Source organism: Propithecus coquereli, unplaced genomic scaffold (genome assembly GCF_000956105.1).
Source record: "Propithecus coquereli isolate 6110/MARCELLA unplaced genomic scaffold, Pcoq_1.0 Scaffold1, whole genome shotgun sequence".
Taxonomy (NCBI): domain Eukaryota; kingdom Metazoa; phylum Chordata; class Mammalia; order Primates; family Indriidae; genus Propithecus; species Propithecus coquereli.
In genome coordinates this window covers 12,575,372-12,594,107 of record NW_012133857.1, presented here as the reverse complement: position 1 = coordinate 12,594,107, position 18,736 = coordinate 12,575,372, and the positions used below count along the sequence as shown (strand labels likewise).

At 57.8% G+C, this 18,736-nt stretch overlaps 3 protein-coding genes across 6 annotated transcripts in view; 1 reads left to right on the top strand and 2 right to left on the bottom strand.

The window, feature by feature from the left end:
• RNF123 (ring finger protein 123) overlaps positions 1–3,845 on the bottom strand; it is a 29,031-nt gene extending 25,186 nt beyond the window's left edge. The window contains exons 1-3 of one of the 2 annotated variants that reach the window (XM_012660978.1): positions 3,034–3,845; positions 1,417–1,534; positions 1,066–1,150 (exon numbers count right to left, since the gene is read on the bottom strand). In XM_012660978.1, the coding sequence (XP_012516432.1) occupies positions 1,066–1,150; positions 1,417–1,498 (167 nt within the window). In that variant the 5' untranslated portion in view covers positions 1,499–1,534; positions 3,034–3,845. The remainder of the gene's footprint in view (positions 1–1,065; positions 1,151–1,416; positions 1,535–3,033) is intronic. The other variant, XM_012661031.1, reaches the window with a different exon arrangement.
• A 25-nt stretch (positions 3,846–3,870) lies between these two features.
• Positions 3,871–8,802, top strand: MST1 (macrophage stimulating 1). Of its 3 annotated transcripts, none has more exons than XM_012660803.1 (18): positions 3,871–4,066; positions 4,783–4,930; positions 5,012–5,124; positions 5,207–5,321; positions 5,399–5,535; positions 5,616–5,736; positions 5,881–5,999; positions 6,197–6,365; positions 6,548–6,678; positions 6,779–6,881; positions 7,007–7,143; positions 7,234–7,262; positions 7,351–7,478; positions 7,644–7,721; positions 7,861–8,007; positions 8,089–8,195; positions 8,297–8,436; positions 8,559–8,802. In XM_012660803.1, exons 1-18 carry the CDS (start codon positions 3,973–3,975, stop codon positions 8,718–8,720), a joined length of 2,178 nt encoding a protein of 725 aa, XP_012516257.1. In that variant the 5' UTR covers positions 3,871–3,972; the 3' UTR covers positions 8,721–8,802. The 3 variants fall into 3 exon arrangements, with proteins under 3 accessions (XP_012516257.1, XP_012516185.1, XP_012516325.1); XM_012660731.1 differs by having other exon boundaries at positions 7,234–7,269; positions 7,358–7,478; XM_012660871.1 differs by having other exon boundaries at positions 6,160–6,365; positions 7,234–7,269; positions 7,358–7,478.
• A 410-nt stretch (positions 8,803–9,212) lies between these two features.
• Positions 9,213–18,406, bottom strand: APEH (acylaminoacyl-peptide hydrolase). The gene is made up of 22 exons (XM_012660621.1): positions 18,249–18,406; positions 18,041–18,173; positions 17,419–17,545; positions 16,902–16,995; positions 16,736–16,811; positions 16,483–16,646; positions 16,180–16,317; positions 15,992–16,083; positions 15,875–15,915; positions 15,668–15,789; positions 15,053–15,113; positions 13,790–13,887; positions 13,089–13,140; positions 12,086–12,174; positions 11,481–11,619; positions 10,899–10,982; positions 10,738–10,818; positions 10,293–10,381; positions 9,992–10,182; positions 9,781–9,883; positions 9,579–9,685; positions 9,213–9,478 (listed from the first exon to the last, which is right to left on the bottom strand). The coding sequence occupies exons 1-22, from the start codon at positions 18,258–18,260 to the stop codon at positions 9,373–9,375; spliced, it is 2,199 nt and encodes a 732-aa protein (XP_012516075.1). The 5' UTR covers positions 18,261–18,406; the 3' UTR covers positions 9,213–9,372.
• Between the last annotated feature and the right edge of the window lie 330 nt (positions 18,407–18,736).

The window sequence follows — 18,736 nt, the reverse complement described above, 5'->3', positions numbered from 1 at the left end:
AGAGACAGGACAACCATGCCTCACTACAGGGAGAACCTCTGGGTGAGAGACAGGACAACCATGCCTCACTACAGGGAGAACCTCCATGATCCTTTGAAGAAGTAATCTGGCAAGTCTTAAAGGTGATTGCAGCTCAAACACTATGGCCACATGACACCAACCCTGGGCATCCTCACAGCATTGTTTACAAAAGCAAAAGTCCCTCCAAACTAGGGCAGTGCTATGGCCCACAGCAGCACCGCTGACCACCCCCCGCTGACCTCGGCCCTAAAGATGCCCACTAAAATAATTCATAATGTGGAAAGATACTCATGGGATAACGTTTAATGATAAAATAAGATTCAAACTTTTATAAACTTTTGGAAGTGAGGGATATGTTCATTACCTTGATGGTAGTGATGGTTTCACAGGTCATATATATGTTAAAACTTATCAAATTGTACACTTTAAATACAGGCAGTTTATTGCATGTCAATTACAGCTCAATAAAAATCTTTTAAAGAACTGAAGATGACAAATTTTTTTAAAGTTTTCTATATAGCATAATCTGAACTACACACATCACGAGATAAAGAAAACAGAAAAGAATCACATTCAAATGATCACATTAGAATAATGAGATGATAGATGTTTTTCCTTCTTCTCTTTCTAAGTTTCTGCTAAAATGTACTTGTAACTTTTGTATGGACTAAACGTAAACACATTAAACTAACAAGAAAAAGGGCCTGGTGGGGTTTGTACTTTACAAGGTCAGGCAGAAGCTACAGGGGGCCAGGGTGGGGCCGAGGTGTAGGCAGGTACATGTGGGGCCAGATGCTGTGCTGGGCACCAAATGTGCACCTGCTCCCTGCTGTCCACAACACTCTCAGAGGAACTAGCACTGAAGAGAGGAAGAAGTGGAGTCCAGAAGGCAGACTCTGGCCAGAGGTCTCATAGCCAGGATCAGAGTGAGAGCAGAACCCAGGCCAGTCAGCCCAGAGAACAGGTTCCCCGTCCCTAAGACTGCAGCCATGGGCCTCTGGTCTGGCCCAGCAGAGTGAGGAGGGGCTACCCACTCAGCCATACCTGCTGGTGGTGGCAGGGGATGCGTGGTCAGAAGAGGAAAAGACGCGGTGCAAGTAGTCATTCAGCAGCTTCTCGTGCACAATGCCTGAGGCACAGGTCAAAAGAGGGTAAAAGGTCACATCAGTGCTGCTCCTGGCCCCTGCTGGCCCCTAGACCTAGGCCAGGCATAGGGGTCAGAAGAACAGCCACATTGGGTGCACCAATCCACGGGTGTTGGAGATGAGCTGGCTCACAGGAACAAGGGGTGCAGCAAGGCCTAGGGCTCACTGCACCTAGGACTTTGCTGCCTTTGTCCCTTCCTTCTCCTTCTCCCAACAAAAGAAGCCTCCTCCCTGCCCTGCCAGCCCTTACCTGTGACCCTGGATTTCTCAGCATCTGAAGTCAGCCTATAGCTCTTGCGGGAGAAAGACATGCCAGCCCCCTTGGACGCCATCCTTCATCTCTCATGGGCAGCCAGTGGTCCTGGAGGCTGAGCCAGATGCAGAGCCTGTCTACTCAAGGCCAACCAAGGGCCCTCATACCTCACCTCATCCTGCAATGGCAGCAAGGCTTGGGAGCAGGTGAGGCCAGGGGCATGCACATTCACAACCCAGGGCAGGGGAAAGCAGGGGCTCCCAGCTTCCTACACAGGGAGGGTAGGTGAGATCTAAGCCCATGTGACAGGGACTACTTCTTGTTCCCCACTGTGTCCCAGTGCCCAGCACAGGGCCTGGCAGAGAGTGGGTACCAGATATATGTTTGCTAAACTCTAACTAAATGTCTCAGCTCTGGGGAAATCAGACCAAAATGTTTAAAGTGACATGGCCCAGGGGCAGAGCCCTGATATCCGTCTCAGTCGTAAGCCATACTGGGTCCAGCTCATATACAGAAGCAAGTACCCTACAGCACATCCCCCCAAGTGTAGACCACCACTGGTCTGGCCATCTCCAGCCACAAGTCCCACTTAGTCTCCCGAGACTGGGACCTCTTTCTTCAGCCCCAGGGTCCTCCCTTCTCTTGTCCAAGGTCCTGCTAGTTTTTATGTTCCCACACACACACTAGCCTCCCACCCTATCCAAGCCCAGCTCTCATCACAAACTCCCCTGTTCTTCCTACTGCTGCCTATCTCTCCCATATCAGCTGCTCCAGAACCCACTCTAAGTCCCTGGCGCTGGCCTCACTGATCTGTAGTTGTGCTGTCCAACAAGGTAGCCACCATCCACATGAGGTTATTTAAATTTGAATTAATTAAAAAGTTTTAAAAATTAAGAGTCCGATTTCTCAATTGCGTTAAGTTCAATGACCACATGTGGCTAATAGTACTCTACCAGACAGCACAGACTGTAGAACACATCCACCCATCGCAGAAAGTTCATTAGACAGCGCTCGGCTAGAGCTTGGCTCTCCAGCACTGCCTTAGCCAGCACTCCCTTTTCTGCAGCCCAGTCCCTTATCTCGCCCCAAACAGGCCCTCTACTCCCGCCACAAACCGTCTGCCCCTCGGGAAGGTGATTCTCCCGCCCTGCCGCCCACCACGGGCCCTCAGTGGACGTCCATGCTCGGTGCCCCCCTCACACCAGAGCAGTTGCAAGACTATCAAATGTGGTCATTCATTTGATCGGCAAACCTTTCAAACACCCACTCCAGGTGTCAGGTGCTAAGGACCCAGGGAAGAGGCGGACCCTGCCCCTGCCGGGGTGGCTCCCTGCCACGGCAATTCTGTCCAGCCTCGCCGAGGGATCTGGGCTCGGAACCGAACCGACTCGGTCGTCTCGGAGTCCAAGGACAGTGAGGGCAGCGCATGGCTCCCCCAAGTCGCCCGCGTCTGGCCCCAAGCTCCAGAGGACCTGCCAGGCCAGCTCCCTCTCGCAGTCTCGCACAACAGGCCGCAATCCCCGCGCGGCAGGCGCCTTCGCTTTGAACCGGCCGCGGTCGCGAGGGAAGCTGCGGGGACCCGCCCTGCTCAGAGCCCGGCCGCCCCTCACTCACCCGCAGCCTCGGCCGCCGCGACCCGTCTCACAACATCCGCCCAGCCTCTCGGCTACGGCGTCCGTCCAGGGCCAAATCGAGCGCCCGCTCGCGCGCTGCGCCTCCAGCCGCGCATGCGCACAAGCCCGCGCCCAGCCTCTGGTAGCGGATGTTCGCGGCCTCCCGCAGGGCTGTTCCCCGCTTCAGCTTCCCTGGGAGGCCAGACAGCCTCAGACCTCAGCCTGCCCTGCGGACACTGTTAGCCCAGCGTCGGAGGAACGCGACGTCCTAACCGGAATCCTTAGGCTGTCTGTCTTAACGCCTACCCATAATTAGAGACCCAGCCCAGATGTCCTCTAGGACGTCTGAAAGGCCTCTTTTGCCAGGGTCCCTGCTACCTGTCACCCCCACCCCTATTTAGGTCCAATAGGCACCCTCGCTCACCTTCCCTGAGATGACACTTCAGGCAGGGAGGTGGGCCTCCCTGGGCTCTCCTGCCAGGGCGTGGGCTGACCTGCCTACAGCTGGGACTGATAAGGCAGCAAAAGAGGGGAGGCAGTGTTGGAGCTGGGGAAGGTAATGTCCCCCACTTTACAGGGGAAAACTGAGGCTCCGAAAAATTTAATGTCACCGCCCAGGGGCTGGAACCCAGGCCTCTGGCAGCTCCCACTTTCACAATGCCCTTGAGCAGACTAGGCTGTAGGGGGCTTCATCCCCACCCCAGGGCACCTCAAGCGTCCCTACCAAACTTTCCCAATACCTGCCTACTTTGTTGGGAGGACTCTCAGGGATCTAGTTGTGCCAGGGTGAGGGCCCTTGCACCTGACCCACGGGGCCTGAGGCCTGGCTCCACCCAGCTCCTGCCACGGGGTCTCTCAGGTCAGGCCCCAGCAGGCCTGAAGTGGAGGTGTGGAGCCAGAGCCACCCAATCCCGTAGGGACAGGTTTCACAACTTCCCGGATGGGGCTGTGGTGGGTCACAGTGCAGCCTCCAGCCAAGAGAATGGAGTGGCTCCCACTCCTGCTGCTTCTGATGCAGTGCTCAGGGATCCCTGGTGAGTGCCCCCCCGCCCTGAGCCCCATCTGCCTTCAGGAGGGGGTTAGCCCTCTTCTACTATTCTAGGATGGAAGCAAAAGAGAGAACTCACTTTTCTAGCAGGCATGAAACAGTGACCTTGGCTTCTTGGACAGAGCTGGGAAGCCCTGGGAACACATATACACATTGCCCTCTTAGGCCTCCATTAGCACGTCTGCTGTACGCATTGGAGGCAGTGTTGGAGTCACACAGATGTGCACACACACAAGCAGGTAGCGACCTCTCCTGAGCCTGATTTACCCCTGTAACCTGGCATATGCCTTTGTGCAGGTGAGAGCCCAGACCTGGAGTCAGAATACCTAGGCTGGGTCCCTGCATGGGTAGTATGATTGCTCTGAGCCATAGCATTCTCATGTGAGAGATTAGATGGGGCAAGCTCCACAGGGCAAGCACCATCACCCGCTGATCTCATGGAGTGTATGTGTTAGACCTGAGCCCCGTGCTTGGTCCACTGAACGGAAGCACTAGTGATAACCACCATGTGTGGGCCTGCTTCCCCCAGGACATTTTCTTTACAAGTAACTATGCAGAAGGGCAGGGCTGGCCCTTGCAAATGCACGCAGGGCCCATCCCAGAGGCCATGTAGCTTTGACCCCCTAAATTAACAAAGTGTGGACAGGCTAATATACATGTACTGACATGTATGCTCTATGCCTACCCATGCCCACCCTGCAGGGCAGCGTTCGCCATTGAATGACTTCCAGGTTCTTCGGGGCACAGAACTACAGCACCTGCTACATGCAGTGGTGCCCGGGCCTTGGCAGGAGGATGTGGCAGATGCTGAGGAGTGTGCTGGTCGCTGTGGGCCCTTACTGGACTGCCGGTGAGTGGCCACCTGACTTAGATAAGACTGGGGGTGGCGGAACCTGGGCTTCCCGGTTACCCTGTGCCTTCTCCTCCCCAGGGCCTTCCACTACAATGTGAGCAGCCATGGCTGCCAGCTGCTGCCATGGACCCAGAACTCTCCCCACACAAGGCTGCAGCGTTCTGGGCGCTGTGACCTCTTCCAAAAGAAAGGCAAGTGGCTGCGGAGAGGGGAATGGGGGAATAAGGGACCTAGGGCCTCAGCCTAAATTGATCTTCTGTCTCTTGATTCCAGACTACATACGGACCTGTATCATGGACAAAGGAGTCCGGTACCGGGGCACCATAGCCACGACTGCAAGTGGCCTAGCCTGCCAGGGCTGGAGCCACAAGTTCCCCAATGACCACAAGTGAGACAGACACCTTCCCTCCTCCCTGCCTGGAGCCTTCCCCCAGCAAGGACTATAGTGACGTTCTCTGTCCCCAGGTACACGCCCACACTCAGGAATGGCCTGGAAGAGAACTTCTGCCGCAACCCCGATGGGGACCCGGGAGGTCCCTGGTGCTACACGACAGACCCGGCAGTGCGCTTCCAGAGCTGCGGCATCAAGTCCTGCCGGGAGGGTAAGTGGCAGCAGGCTCAAGCTCCGGGAGGCAGGGAATGGCCCACACCCATCCAGAACGCACTGGCCCTGTGTCTCTAGCCTCTTGTATTTGGTGCAATGGCGAGGATTACCGTGGCGCGGTGGACCGCACTGAGTCCGGGCGCGAGTGCCAGCGCTGGGACCTGCAGCGTCCTCACCAGCACCCCTTCGAGCCGGGCAAGTACGCGTGGGCGGGATCAGCGCCCAGGGGACCTGGCTAGGGAGGATCCAGGACTCCAGGGGCGGAGCTCTATATAAAGCAATTAGGCGGGGCCAGATGAGCCTGACTCCCAGAGTCTTGTTCACGCCCCGTCATTGCCCCCAGGTTCCTCGACCAAGGTCTGGACGACAACTATTGCCGGAATCCTGACGGCTCTGAGCGGCCCTGGTGCTATACCACGGACCCGCAGACCGAGCGGGAGTTCTGCGACCTCCCCCGCTGCGGTGGGCCGTGGGGACAGGGCCTGGGAAATGTGGGAGGCTTGGCTTGGATGGGGAGGGAGGAGGGGCTGGGCGTGACCCGCCGGTGGGCTGAGAACAAATTCCGCGGAGCACCGTAGACTAGCGAAAGGCAGGCCTGGTCCCAACCCTAGCGGGATCTCAGCTCCAGTCAGGGTTCGACCTGCCTCGGTCCATCCAAGGGTCCCAGGCGCAGCCCCGCCACGAGGCCACGACTGTCAACTGCTTCCGCGGAAAGGGTGAGGGCTACCGGGGCACAGCCAATACCACCGCCGCAGGCGTACCTTGCCAGCGTTGGGATGCGCAGAGCCCGCATCAGCACCGGTTCGCACCCGAAAAATACGCCTGCAAGTAAGGTGGCACGCGAGCATTAGGGATGTACTCTGGCGGGGGCGGGGGCGGACGAAGGAGGGTAGTCCTGGGGCGGGAATTGAAGGAAGAGGGGGCCTGGGGCGGAGCTGGAGACCCGGCCCCATTCGGAGGCTGGCTGGCTAGGTGGGACCTTGCTAGGGCTGAGTGGGGCTCCTGCTCAGGGACCTACGAGAGAACTTCTGCCGGAACCCCGACGGCTCGGAGGCGCCTTGGTGTTTCACATCGCGGCCCGGCATGCGCATGGCCTTCTGCTACCAAATCCGGCGTTGCGCGGACGACGTGCGGACCGAGGGTGAGGGCCTGGCAGGGCAGCTACAGAGCCGGGGCTGGAGGCGCGGAACCCGAGGGCCGGGACGAGGACTGGGGTTGATGGCCGCTCCTACCCGCCGCAGACTGCTATCACGGCGCAGGGGAGCAGTACCGTGGCACTGTCAGCAAGACCCGCAAGGGTGTCCAGTGTCAGCACTGGTCAGCACAGACGCCGCACAGGCCTCAGTGAGTTGGTTCGCGCGCCAGGCCCCACCCAGGGCCTTAACCTTTGGGTGGCAAGCATTGGTGGCTCGAACAGAGTCTGGCAAGGGTTTGAGAGTTCACTATGATTTTGCTCCCCTCGGGCCTAGGTTCACGCCCACCTCGGCCCCACACTCCCAGCTGGAGGAGAACTTCTGCCGGAACCCAGACAGGGATAGCCATGGGCCCTGGTGCTACACTATGGACCCAGGGACTCCATTTGACTACTGTGCCTTGCAACGTTGCCGTAAGCGCTGGCTACACTCCCTTATGACCTTGCCTCAGCCCCCACCAGCAAAGGCTGGCCCCCTTAACCCTAGTGAACTTGGTCTTTCAGATGATGACCATCCACCATCCATCCTAGACCCCCCAGGTTTGGACTTGGGCCCGTTGTGGGCGGGACCCTTTTGTCCCCCATCTCCACCCAGTCAGGGGTTTATCCAGCATGCCCCATCCCCCAGACCAGGTGCTGTTTGAGAAGTGTGGCAAGAGGGTAGATCGGCTAGACCAGCATCGATCCAAGCTGCGCGTGGTGGGGGGCCAGCCAGGCAACTCACCCTGGACAGTCAGCTTGCGCAACCGGTGAGGCATAAATGCATCTCCCCAAGAAAGAAACTGAGACTGTGTCCTCTATAGTTATGCTGGGGGGGGGGAACCTGTCCCTGACCCCAGAGATCCTAGCCAGATGGTAGGTCCAGCCATGTCTCAGTACTCATCTGTTCCTTCTCCTGATCCCCACTCCTCCAGGCAGGGCCAGCATTTCTGCGGGGGTTCCCTAGTGAAGGAGCAGTGGGTACTGACTGCCCGGCAATGCTTCTCCTCCTGGTGAGCCTCCCTTGGGTTTGGAGACCCAGTCCTACCCCCTTGCTTCCATCCTTCCCCCAGCCACCTTCCCAAGGCAAGCCAACAAGTGAACCTTGGGGCAGCAGGAGTTACGAATGATCTAGCAGAGCTTCTCTCCCAGCCATATGCCTCTCACGGGCTATGAGGTGTGGCTGGGCACCCTGTTCCAGGACCCACAGCCCGAGGAGCCAGGCCTGCAGCGGGTCCCAGTAGCCAAGATGGTGTGTGGGCCCTCAGGTTCCCAGCTTGTCCTGCTCAAGTTGGAGAGGTATGTGGACAAGTTGAGAGAGTGTGAGGTAGGGCTGGGCCTTGTGGTCTCAGCCCCTGAGTACCCCCATTCCTGCTAAAGATCTGTGACCCTGAACCAGCGCGTGGCCCTGATCTGCCTGCCCCCTGAGCGGTATGTGGTGCCTCCAGGGACCATATGTGAGATCGCAGGCTGGGGTGAGAGCAAAGGTAAGAGCACAGTGCACGGGCATGGACTGCTCCAGGCCTGGAAGTCCAGTTCTGGATCCTGCTGCAGGGCCTTTTCCTTCTCCCTGTTCCCCTCACTGTAGGTACAGGTGATAGCACAGTCCTAAACATAGCCTTGCTGAATGTCATCTCCAACCAGGAGTGTAACATCAAGCACCGAGGACGCGTACGGGAGAGTGAAATGTGCACTAAGGGACTGCTGGCCCCCGTGGGGGCCTGTGAGGTCAGTGGCACGGCCCCTGGGCCAGCCCAGGGAGGGTATGGGGGCATGGAAGTGTACTACTTCATCACGAAGGGGGCCAGTCATTGCCATGGCCCTCACCATGTGGTTCTCCAACCTGCCAGGGTGACTACGGGGGCCCACTTGCCTGCTTTACCCATGACTGCTGGGTCCTGGAGGGAATTATAATCCCCAACCGAGTGTGTGCGAGGCCCCGCTGGCCAGCTGTCTTCATGCGTGTCTCTGTGTTTGTGGACTGGATTCACAAAGTCATGCGGCTGGGCTAGGCCCAGCCCCAACCCCATGTGCTTTGGGAGAGGATGAAACTTCATGTCAGACATAAAGCCACCTTTTCCTCTTTATGCCTGTGCAGAGTGCTTCTTAGCCTCTGCTTCCAGGGAATGAATTGGTGATACTTTACTAGGGCCTGGGTGGCTTCAGCCCAGCACACCCTGGGCTGGGTGGTCTGAGCCTAGAATTACCTTTGCCTATGGGTGCTATGGATGGGCAGGGCCTCACTAGTCTCCCAGATACAGTCTTGGGAAGGGAAGGGCAATGCAGGGCAGATAGAAGGGACTGCAACAGAGAGCGCCAACCTGGTGTGGAGTCCCAATCAGCCAGGACAGACAGAGGCTGAGCCTCCCACTGCCCCCTCCCCTCTCATACCAGAGCCAGATGAAGCCTTTGTGGCTACCATACCCAGAACCTAGGGTCTCTGAACCGCAGGGTGGGGGCTGGGGTTGGGGTGGCTTGGTACAAAGTACCAGCAAGAACCAGGCTCTGTGTCCTAATTTATTACAACTACGTAGCCCCCATTCCTCTGCCCACCCATCCACGGAGTCCAGAGCCCAGAAAGCCTGTCACTGCTCTGCCAGACTCTGGAGCTCCCCACGAGGGAGTGTGGCACAGGCTGGCCAGCGCACGCAGAATGGCAGGGCTTCAGCAGCCCAAGTGCGTGCATAGCCAGAGCACAGCATTCATGAAGCTGTCTGATTCCACCTCCACCTCTGATAGCGCGTGGGTGCTTTTGGGATAGAGCAGGAGCCTGTAGAGATTGGGCAGCAGGGTTTAAGGTTGGAGGGTCCTCCCCTGCTCACCTGCCCACCAGCTGCCAAGGCTGTCCGCTCAGCCGGTGCTACACTCACCGAACAGGCACATTCCGGGCCTTGAGGGCACGGTAATACTCCATGCCCTGTTGGAAGGGCACGCGCCGGTCCTCTTGGCCTAGCATCAGTAACAGTGGTGTCTTCACCTGGGTATGTGGGGAGGGCCAAGGAACCATGGTAAGCTGGGCCCTGGGTTCTGGAAGGATGGGTAGCCCACAGGGCAAGGAGGAAGGCCACATACCTGAGGGATATATTTGATGGGTGACTTCTTCAGCATCTCAGCCCACACAATGCAGTCTGGCAGGCAGTCACTGCTATAAGGGAAGCCAGCCTCCACCACACACCTGCAAGAGACTGAGCTGATGCAGCCCCAGGAATTCTGGGGCCTGCAGGGTATGCATGGGAATACGGGGTGGAGGGGAGAAGGGCAGGGACCTGTGGTACACACCCACCAGTCAGGGATGTCAGTGGAGCCCATCATGGAGGCGATGTTGATCACGGGGTTCCGGGCCACGCAGGCGCTGTAGGTCTCTGGGTACTGACCAATCAGGTGGCAGGAGAGGAAGCCACCATGGGAACCACCCATAAGGGCTACACGGCTTGCATCAAAGTGCTCGTCCTGCAGCACCTGCTGCACTGCAAACTACAGGGTGGGGCAGAGCACGCTGCAGCCAGCTGCCTGCCCAGCTAAGTGGAGCCACACCCCTGATAGCCCATCCTCCAGCTTGTCCAGAAGCCCTAGCCCCATGCTACCTGGACATCCTTCACATCCTGGTGGCCCACATTGCCTGGGAGGGAGAGGATGCTGTCCTGGCCAAAGCCCGTGGAGCCACGATAGTTCACTAGAGGCCAGAGGGGGACCAGACAGGGTAGTCAGGCAACATTCCCAGCCTCCTGGACATCTTTTCACACATCTGTGAAGTGGGCTCTGGGACCAGATGCACCACGGACTATCAAGGGGAAGGGGCCAAGAGATTTGAGGCTGCTGTCCAATGACCACAACCCTTTCCATGGAAGTTCCACTTTATCACCACACCATGGAGCCAGAGGCTGGGCCAGGGCAGTTCCTGGTAGTACTCACTAGGTCTGGGATACAGAAAGGCCTGGAGACTAGCGTGGCACCCATGGTGCTTGTCAAACCAGGCCCACCCCCTCACTCCACCATAGCGCTCACAGCCGCAGGTCCCTGCTTGCTCACCTAGTAATACTGCAAAACCCATCTTGCAAAGCATGGCTGGGAACAGCATCCAGGCAGTGACAAAGGATGAATGGGGACCGCCTACAGACAGGGAACAGAGGGTGAAAGGGCCAGCTAGGAGGCAGGGTGGGAGGGCAAGGGTACTTAGGCCAGATGCCTACCGTGGGGCATGACCACCATGGGCACCTGGGTCTTATCTGGAAGGTTGCTGGGCTGTAGAAGAATTGCTTCAAAGTCAAGGCCAGCTGCAGGGAGAGGGCAGTGGTCAGCAGGGCCAGAGCTACTGCCCAGGGCCTTCCTTGGCCAAGGCCCCATCTATAGCTGCAGGTCTGGGGCTTGCCTCTGGAGCAGAGACCTGACCAAGGTAGCTCGCACCATGGCACATGGACCCTAGAAGGCTCATGTTCCTTCTGCCCTAGTCAGGGAGCCCCACTCTCTGCAGGGAGAGCACTCTGGATGAGGTGTGGCCACCGAGACCTTGTGTAAGGCCTATATTCTTTGGGTCTTGGTTTTCCTACCACAGATGATTTGGCCCTGTGGTGCTCAGTTCTGGTACCCAGAGCAGGCTCTCAGACACCTGGATGCCACTCCCATGACCATCCCCAAGAGTAAAAAAAAAACCTCTTAGAGGTAACCCCAGAAGCTCCACAATGTAAGACAGGAGGCAGGAAAAGGGTCACCATAGATGCTGTGTTCTGGGGAACCTGAAGAAGGTGTCCTGCACTGCACCTGGCCCAGCTCACCATACTTCACATTCTCTTGCTCTTGGGGTGGCTGTAGCACTCGGATGCTCCAGTGGATGTCGGGAATGGACTCAGCCTCCTCCAGGGACACCCACAACACCGACTGTTCCTTCCCTGCTGGAGGCAGGAAGCCAACTTTCTGCCAAAAGGAAGGAATGTGTCATAGGTGGCCTTACTGCCTCCCTGCCCTTCTACTCTTGCCCAGAGTGAGAGGTAGGCAGCTCTCACTATGCTGGGCCCTCTACCCACCTCCAGAAGGTACAACATGGCTTCCTGTTGTGAGCTGGTATATACCAAGGTACTCACGCTCTCATATAAACACACCCCACCCCCTCAGTTTCAAGGCTCTGCTGTCATCTTGTGTTCTGTCATGCCAGAGGACTGGGCACTTCCCCAGGTACCCTGTCCTGGAAAGAGCAGACCTGAGCCCAGCAGTTCATCCCTGTGACTGCCAATCCCTTGTGGACCATGCGGGCCCGGGCCTATGTCTTGGCTCCTCTATGTGCTGACCAGCCATGGTCAGACCCTGGGGCCACTTCCCTGTCCTGGGGAGCTCTGCCTGCCTAGAACCCCTGCCTCCCGGCCTGGGACCCACCAACACTCACCAGGCTTGGGGGTAGGTTGGGTGTGGAAAACTGTGCCACTATGAGGTCCCGGTCAATTGTGAGCAGCTTCCAGCTTCCACCTGACCCCCCTGGAGAAGGCAAATGCCACTAAGTGCCTGGCAAGGGCTACCACCTTTCTCGCCTTCTCTCTGCAGAGTCCCTGACTGGAGGCTCGATGGAAAGGTGCCCTTTCCACCCTGTGAAGCATCTCTCACAACACCCAACCGTACGTGGCCCTGGGTGAGCATCCTGCTCAGTCCCTTGGTCATCTGGCAGACACTGGGCCTGGGAACTGCCAGACCTGGGGACACACCAGACCACCAGGCACATCTGCCTACCCCTTGATGACTACAGTATGCAGGGTATGCAGGGATGGCAGCTGGGCCCAGGGAGTTCGTTGGGGGTTGGGAGGGGTGTGCTGATTCTGGGCAGTGGGGTCCAAGCAGATTCTTAAGCAGGAATTGTACAATGAGAAGTAGCTTTGGAACTATACTTTGGCAGCTTTGTGGAGAAACAGGTACAGTCAGGGCAGGTGGACAACTCAAAAGACATTTAAGGGGCAGAATTACCAGGCCTAAGTATGGGGAAGATGGGGGCGCCACCTGGGGCTTCTCCTGGGCCCTGAGGTGGCAGAGCTATCTCTGCCTGAGATAGGGTACCCAAGGTTTGGGGCGGGGAAAGGAGGACTCTGGTAGGTCTTGGTAAGAGAGTTAGGTGAGTTTTAGGAGCAGGGGTGGGGCCATGCTGAGGCTGGGCCAGGACTCATGGAGCAGAGTTGGTGCTGAAGGGCAGTGGAGCAGGGAAGGTTGTCTGTCGACTGGGTCAGAGTCTTGCATGGGCAGGGTTTTTGGGGGACTGTTAATAAAGGCTGCAGAATAGTCAGTGGTACAGAGCGGTTGAGAGTGCCACCACTGCCCCACATGCTGGAGCTCCAGCTCTGCCCCTGACCAGGCTGCCTGCTCACCAGCCCTGCCCTCACCCCGACCCCCGAAGCCCTGCTCACCAGCTGTGAGGGAGGTCACGCTGCCTGTCTGGGTGTCCGCGGCAAACAGGTCCTGAAGCAGAGGGGAGGCCACATGTGGCACCACATCCAAGAGTCCCATGGGTCCCTTCCCTACCTCCTCTTTCCCCTCTTGGGGACCCCTGGGCCAGGCCAGGACTGTGAGCAGCTATGTGATGGCTGCTCAGAGCAGCAGGGAGTAGCATGAGGGCCTGGGTTCAAATCCCAGCCCCATCACAACTTTCTGAGTGACCCTGGGCAAGGTAAGAAATGCCTTTAGCCCTTTTGAGTTAGCATGAGGACCAAATGATATCATACCCAAAAGGAGCCTGGCACATAACAGATGCCCTCACTCTATCTCCGGGAGAAGGGATCAGAACTTTCTCCATCAGTTGCCCTTACAAAGTGTTCAGGGACCCACCCCAGTAGCAGCCCCTTGTCCCCCAGCTGGAAATGCCTAGGAGGGGTTGCAGAGTTGCATCTCAGCCTCAGGTGAGAAGGTGAACAGTTCTGTTCTGGGGCACCAGGGAAACCAGTCCTCTTAAGGAGTCCTCTTAAGGAGTCCAGGACAGGGGCAGGAAGAGTTTTAAGGGGCTGGTGAGACCTGTGGCTGGGCATTCCACCCAGGAGTGTGCATATGCTATGCCCCAGGGCTCCCAGGGGTTGGTCATAGGGGATGCTTCTCAACAGTCAGGGTCCCTTACCTGCCGGCTACGCTGAGCTGAGTCGAAGACCACTCTCTGGCTGTCAGCTGACCAGCATCCCAGAGACAAAAGGCTGCTGTAGATCCCAGAGAAGTTCTCTGCAAAGATAGGAGGGCTGGGGCTGCATCCAGGAGTGTAGGTTTGAGGAAGTCAAGACTACAATGCAGGCTGGGCTATTGGGGGATTCACCTGGGGCCCCTGCACCCTGTGGCAGAATGGCAGTCCCACATATGGGGGTACTCTAGGCGATGAAGTGCTGCCCAAGTAGGGGGTTGAGGAGCAGAGCTCAAGAGCTTCTGAGAGAAGCCCTGGGTGCTCAGAAGAAAAGCACTTGCTTTCCTGAAAGTTGCTCCTATTGAGCCCCTGGTAGGCACCAGGTGCTTTAACCAAGATAACACCTGTCTGTCCACTCTTGTGTTTAGCACAGCACCTGGCACAGAGGGCTCAATATATAGTACCCTTTAATGTCATCACTCACTTAACCCTCACTCCAATCCTACAAGAAAGGCAGGGACACAGATGAAGAAATGGAAGCTCAGGGAGGCCAGGACACTGTCTGAGGACACACAAATAATGAGAGAGAGAGCTGGGATTCAAACTAGGTCCCTATTGCTGTATCCCTGCAATCCAAAGAGAAGACAAAGAGACCATCCCTTATCCACTGGACTCCTGGAACTGACTGGGTGGTCCAAGAAAACAAGAGATTCTCTTCCCTCATGTCCTTGCAATGGTCCAGAATCCCAAGCAGAACTGTGAACACCAGGGACTGAGACAAGAACCTTTCAGCCAAGAGCCACCCTCCCAGAGAGCTGGCTTACTCAAGAGCTCAGAATGGACAAAGATTGCTGGGGTAGGGGTGGAGGGGAGGGTAATTCAGCACCCTTGGGCCAAAGGCCTCTCAAGCATGACATTCTAACATAGTGTACTTCCTGAAATCCACTCGGAGGAGCAAGCGTTTTAACCAGCCATCGGAAAAAGGAGAAGAATCAAATTATAAGCTGCAGCACAGGAATTAAGTTATCTAAATCCTCAGCTAGCTTGGACTACCCTGATCTCAGCTTTGATCCAGCCAACTCCTTTCTATCAGAACTATTCCCTACAGTGACAGCCCCACTCCCTGTGGAGGCTGGCCACAGGGCTGGCCCAGCAGGGAGGAAGGGCCCTCAGAAGGAACCCAGGAAGAGCTGGGCAAGGATGACACAAACGGCAAGAAAACACAGAGCTGGAGGCTCCACTGCACCTAGCCAGCCAGGCACCCCTTACCTCCCAGCTGCCGAGGCACAACATCCACCACCACTGAGGTGACCTTGGTATACCAGTCGTACTGCAAGAGAACACAATGGTGAGGCCCACCAAGGGACAGGCGGTGCCTTCAGGGCACAGATCCCTGTGCCTGTCCCCTTCCATGGTAGCCTAAGGGGAGGGAGGGGGACCTGAGATGAGCTTGACATATCTCCTTTCCAGTGACCTGAACCAGATGCCCTGAGGGGCCTCAATATGCACGCAGTCCATCTGACTTTTCACCAGGGGCCCAGAGCTCTTCCTGGAAGGAACCAGGACTATGTAACTGCCTGCTGTATCCCCAGCCCCTTGCAAGGCCTGGCTCCACGCAGATGAGAACAAAGGGGAGAAGGATTCTTGAAGATGGAAGATGCTCTCAAGGTGGCAAGCTCCAACAGTGCAAAGCCCTCCAGGCCAGCACTCTCAGCCTCCAGGCCCTGCCTGGAGAGGACAGGCAGAATTCCCACCGCTGCTGCACCTGGGACATGGAGGGCATCCACTTATGGCCCATGGGGGAGGATGCTGGCACTTCAGCTCTCATCCGCCATCTCTTCTTCATGCCGACCACCCTCCTACCCCCACCCACCTCCAGCTCACCAGGCACAGCTGGCTACACTGATGATGGGGGATCAGAGATGGGTACCGCAGGTAGACGATGCGACACTGGTCTGGGCTCAGCCGAGGAGATGAGACAGCCAGGGAGTCATCTGAGAGGTGCTCTGGGCCGGACGGAAATGTGAGCATCACGCAGGCTGGCAAGGCCAACATGTGTCAGCAAAGCACAGGTGGGTACCAGCCACTTACCACACTTTCCCCCGATGAGGTCCACATAGTACAGGGCTGACCTGGAACCACCAGAGACACACTCAGTTTCAAGGCCAGCTGGTTTGTAGGGCCCCCTGCCCTGCCCCAATTCCTCACCTTCGATTGGTGCAAAAGCGGATGCCCAGCCGGAAGGGCTCATGCCACCAGCCCACAAACACCACACCCGTGTCTCCAGGGGCCCAGAATGCCTGTAAACAAGACCACAGGGCAGGTGTGAGCAAGGGGCAGTAGCTCAAGCAGGGACCCCAGACTCCAGGAGGGACACAGGCTGAGTTGCTGCTGACCTGTCCAGGGGACACATTCTCAGGGACCCCCTCAAGCACAGAGATGTTGCCACTCTCGATATCCAGCACGCAGAGCACAGGGGTGCTTTTGGAAACCATGTTTTCTCCCCAGTCTTCATAAAACACAAACTGATCCCCCTAAGAACACAAGATACTCAATGCTCAGCCTGTCTACAAGATCCTGCCCTACTTCCTAGAAGCCAGTGCCTCCCCAGTTCCAACAGGTACAGTGTGGGAAGGAATCACTCTTAGTCCCAGGGCTGCCCTGCAGGGCTTTCATGGACTGGTCATGGCCACGAGCACCTTGATGGCCTGGTCTGGCTTCTTCGGCCTGGCCATCTCATCATCGCTGGCACTGACGTCTAAGGCTTTGGTCTGAAAAAAGGACTCAGCCTTGGGGCGCTTCTTCTCTGCCACATACAACAAGTGTGTCTCCGAGTGCGACCAGGACAGGCAGCCAAAGCAGTCTGGATGCAGGGAGGGCCAATCAGTGGGAGCCCAGGGCTTTGGCTGCCCCTCCTGTCCACCCTGCCTGCTCACCAGTCGGGTGCCTCACCGTCATCATAAATGGGCCCATGCTTCTCCAGTGCTGACAGGTTGAAACTCTTGAGTTTCCGGTTCTTCTCCCAGACCTGAGGACATCTGGGCATCAGGCTACCTCTCCAGCCTGATCTGTGGGGCTCAGTCCCCAGCTGCCACCAGCTGGCCCCTTGCAGACTCACCTCCAGGAACTGCTTTTCCTCCCCAGGGCCCGTACCTCCAGCCTTCCGCAGCACGGCTTTCATAGTGCCTGAAGGAGACTCTCTACTCAGCAATCTGAGGAGGGCGTGGGGTAGCAGGTCAGGATTACCTTGCACCCAACCATAGCCCTGTCCTGCCCCCTGGCTGGTCACCTCTTAGAAAAGATTCCTGAGGCTTTGGCCCCACATCAGCCCCTGCAGCACTTCTAGCCCCACTATGGCAGCTGCCTTGCCTCTCCTGCTTGGGGCAGGGATTCTTCTCCCCCAGCTCTCTGGGCCGCGATACACTCTAGTCTGGGCTGAGTTTGAAGCAAGCCTCCAGTGCTTATCAGGCCATGCCACCAGAGACTGAATGAGCTCCCAAGGGGCAGTAACCTGGCTCCTGGCCTCCCTTCTGGAGGCCTCCCTACCCACATCTAGGCACATGGTGGGCGTTCATAAAAGGCTTGCATTGCAGATGGCTGTGACCTTGCCCCCAAGTTTCCTCCCTCAAACTTACTCCCCCCGGGTTTCCACACTGTTGCCTGCAGGCCCTGCAAACACCACTGAGTCTCCATCATGGAAAACCAGGTACTGGCGACAGAATCGGATGTTCTCCATGCGTTCCAGGTCCCTCTGGGTCCACTCTGTGAGAGGAGACATGAGGTTGCTCAACTTGGCTAGTCCTGGCCACTGCCCCTCACCCAGGAAAGCCCACACCCAGCTTTCCTAGTCTAACACTCCAGGTGCAGGCCACAACCCAAGTCTAGGCCTCCAGAGCCTGAGCTGACAGCCTCTTGGAGAGAACCCCCTACTAACCCCAGCACCCACCCTGCAATCTTGAGGGTAGTCTGGCATGTATATGGGATGGGGTGGCAGGGGAGAGCCTCACAAGGCCCACACCCTGAACCCAGGTCTAAGTCCTACTCCCACGCCCTCAACCCATGCACTCATGGGCACCGTTCGGTAACGCCCCCCATCACCCCCCCACCTGTGTGCAAGGACCTGTGGGAGTGTATCCTCCAACCCTAGGCCGGGTCCCTCCACACCCTGTACTGTCGAGCAGCCAGCCCTCCACATCCCCCTCCTCTCCACCCAAGTGCACGGATCCGTCGCCAACCAATTCCCCTCCATACACACACCAGTGTGCACCGTCCGGTAGAGGCCCCCGTACTGCGTGGTGACCTCCGGGCCCAGGCAGGCGGCGCTCAGCGCGGGCTGGCGGCTAAGGGCCCGGTACAGCGCCGCCGCCTCCTCGGGCTCGCTCGGCAGCACCTGCGCAGGGGACACACCAGGGTCAGGCACGGCCCGGGCTACAGGGACCACAACAACCGCGGGCCGAGCCCTCACCTGACGTTCCATAGTCTCTCTGCCGCCGGGGCAAGCGGGGGCGTAGCGGGAGGCGCTAGTGCCCGGAAGTGAAGCTTCAGGGGGCGGAGCCTGGGGCGGCTTGGCCTGTTTCCGCCGCGGCGTATCTGGCGGGGCGGGGCCTTTGATGAATGGGCGAGGACCGTAAGCGGAGGGGGCGGGGCCTTGGTGGTACGAAGGAGGTGCTGGAGGGGAGGGGGCAGGGACCTCGAGAAAAGGAGCAAGCCTTTAAGGGGCGGGCAAAGCAAGTACGACTCAGGCCTCTTACTGAGAGGGGAGGCAGTGGGATCTCCGAGGAGATAGGGAGGCCCTGTGGAAGCGGAATACAAGAACGGGTCTTCAGGGAGGGGCGAGGTCTGTGAGAAGCTAAAAGGCCTACGTGAGAAGGGGGTGGGGCCTGCCTCAGTACGGGGCTGTGAGGCGAAAGAAACGAGGTCGGACCGGGGTGGGCCCTGAGCACTCCCAGGGCG

Bases quoted from the DNA above. Each gene is read 5' to 3' on its own strand.
- MST1 (XM_012660803.1), top strand. From the start codon at position 3,973: ATGGGGCTGTGGTGGGTCACAGTGCAGCCTCCAGCCAAGAGAATGGAG. The intron at 5,536-5,615 runs GTAAGTGGCAGC...CTGTGTCTCTAG, and splicing joins CATCAAGTCCTGCCGGGAGG to CCTCTTGTATTTGGTGCAAT. The intron at 6,000-6,196 runs GTGGGCCGTGGG...GGTCCATCCAAG, and splicing joins CTGCGACCTCCCCCGCTGCG to GGTCCCAGGCGCAGCCCCGC.
- APEH (XM_012660621.1), bottom strand. The intron at 16,647-16,735 runs GTGAGGCACCCG...CCCTGCATCCAG, and splicing joins TGGGCCCATTTATGATGACG to ACTGCTTTGGCTGCCTGTCC. The intron at 10,819-10,898 runs GTAGGCATCTGG...CCCTGTCTGTAG, and splicing joins CATGGTGGTCATGCCCCACG to GCGGTCCCCATTCATCCTTT.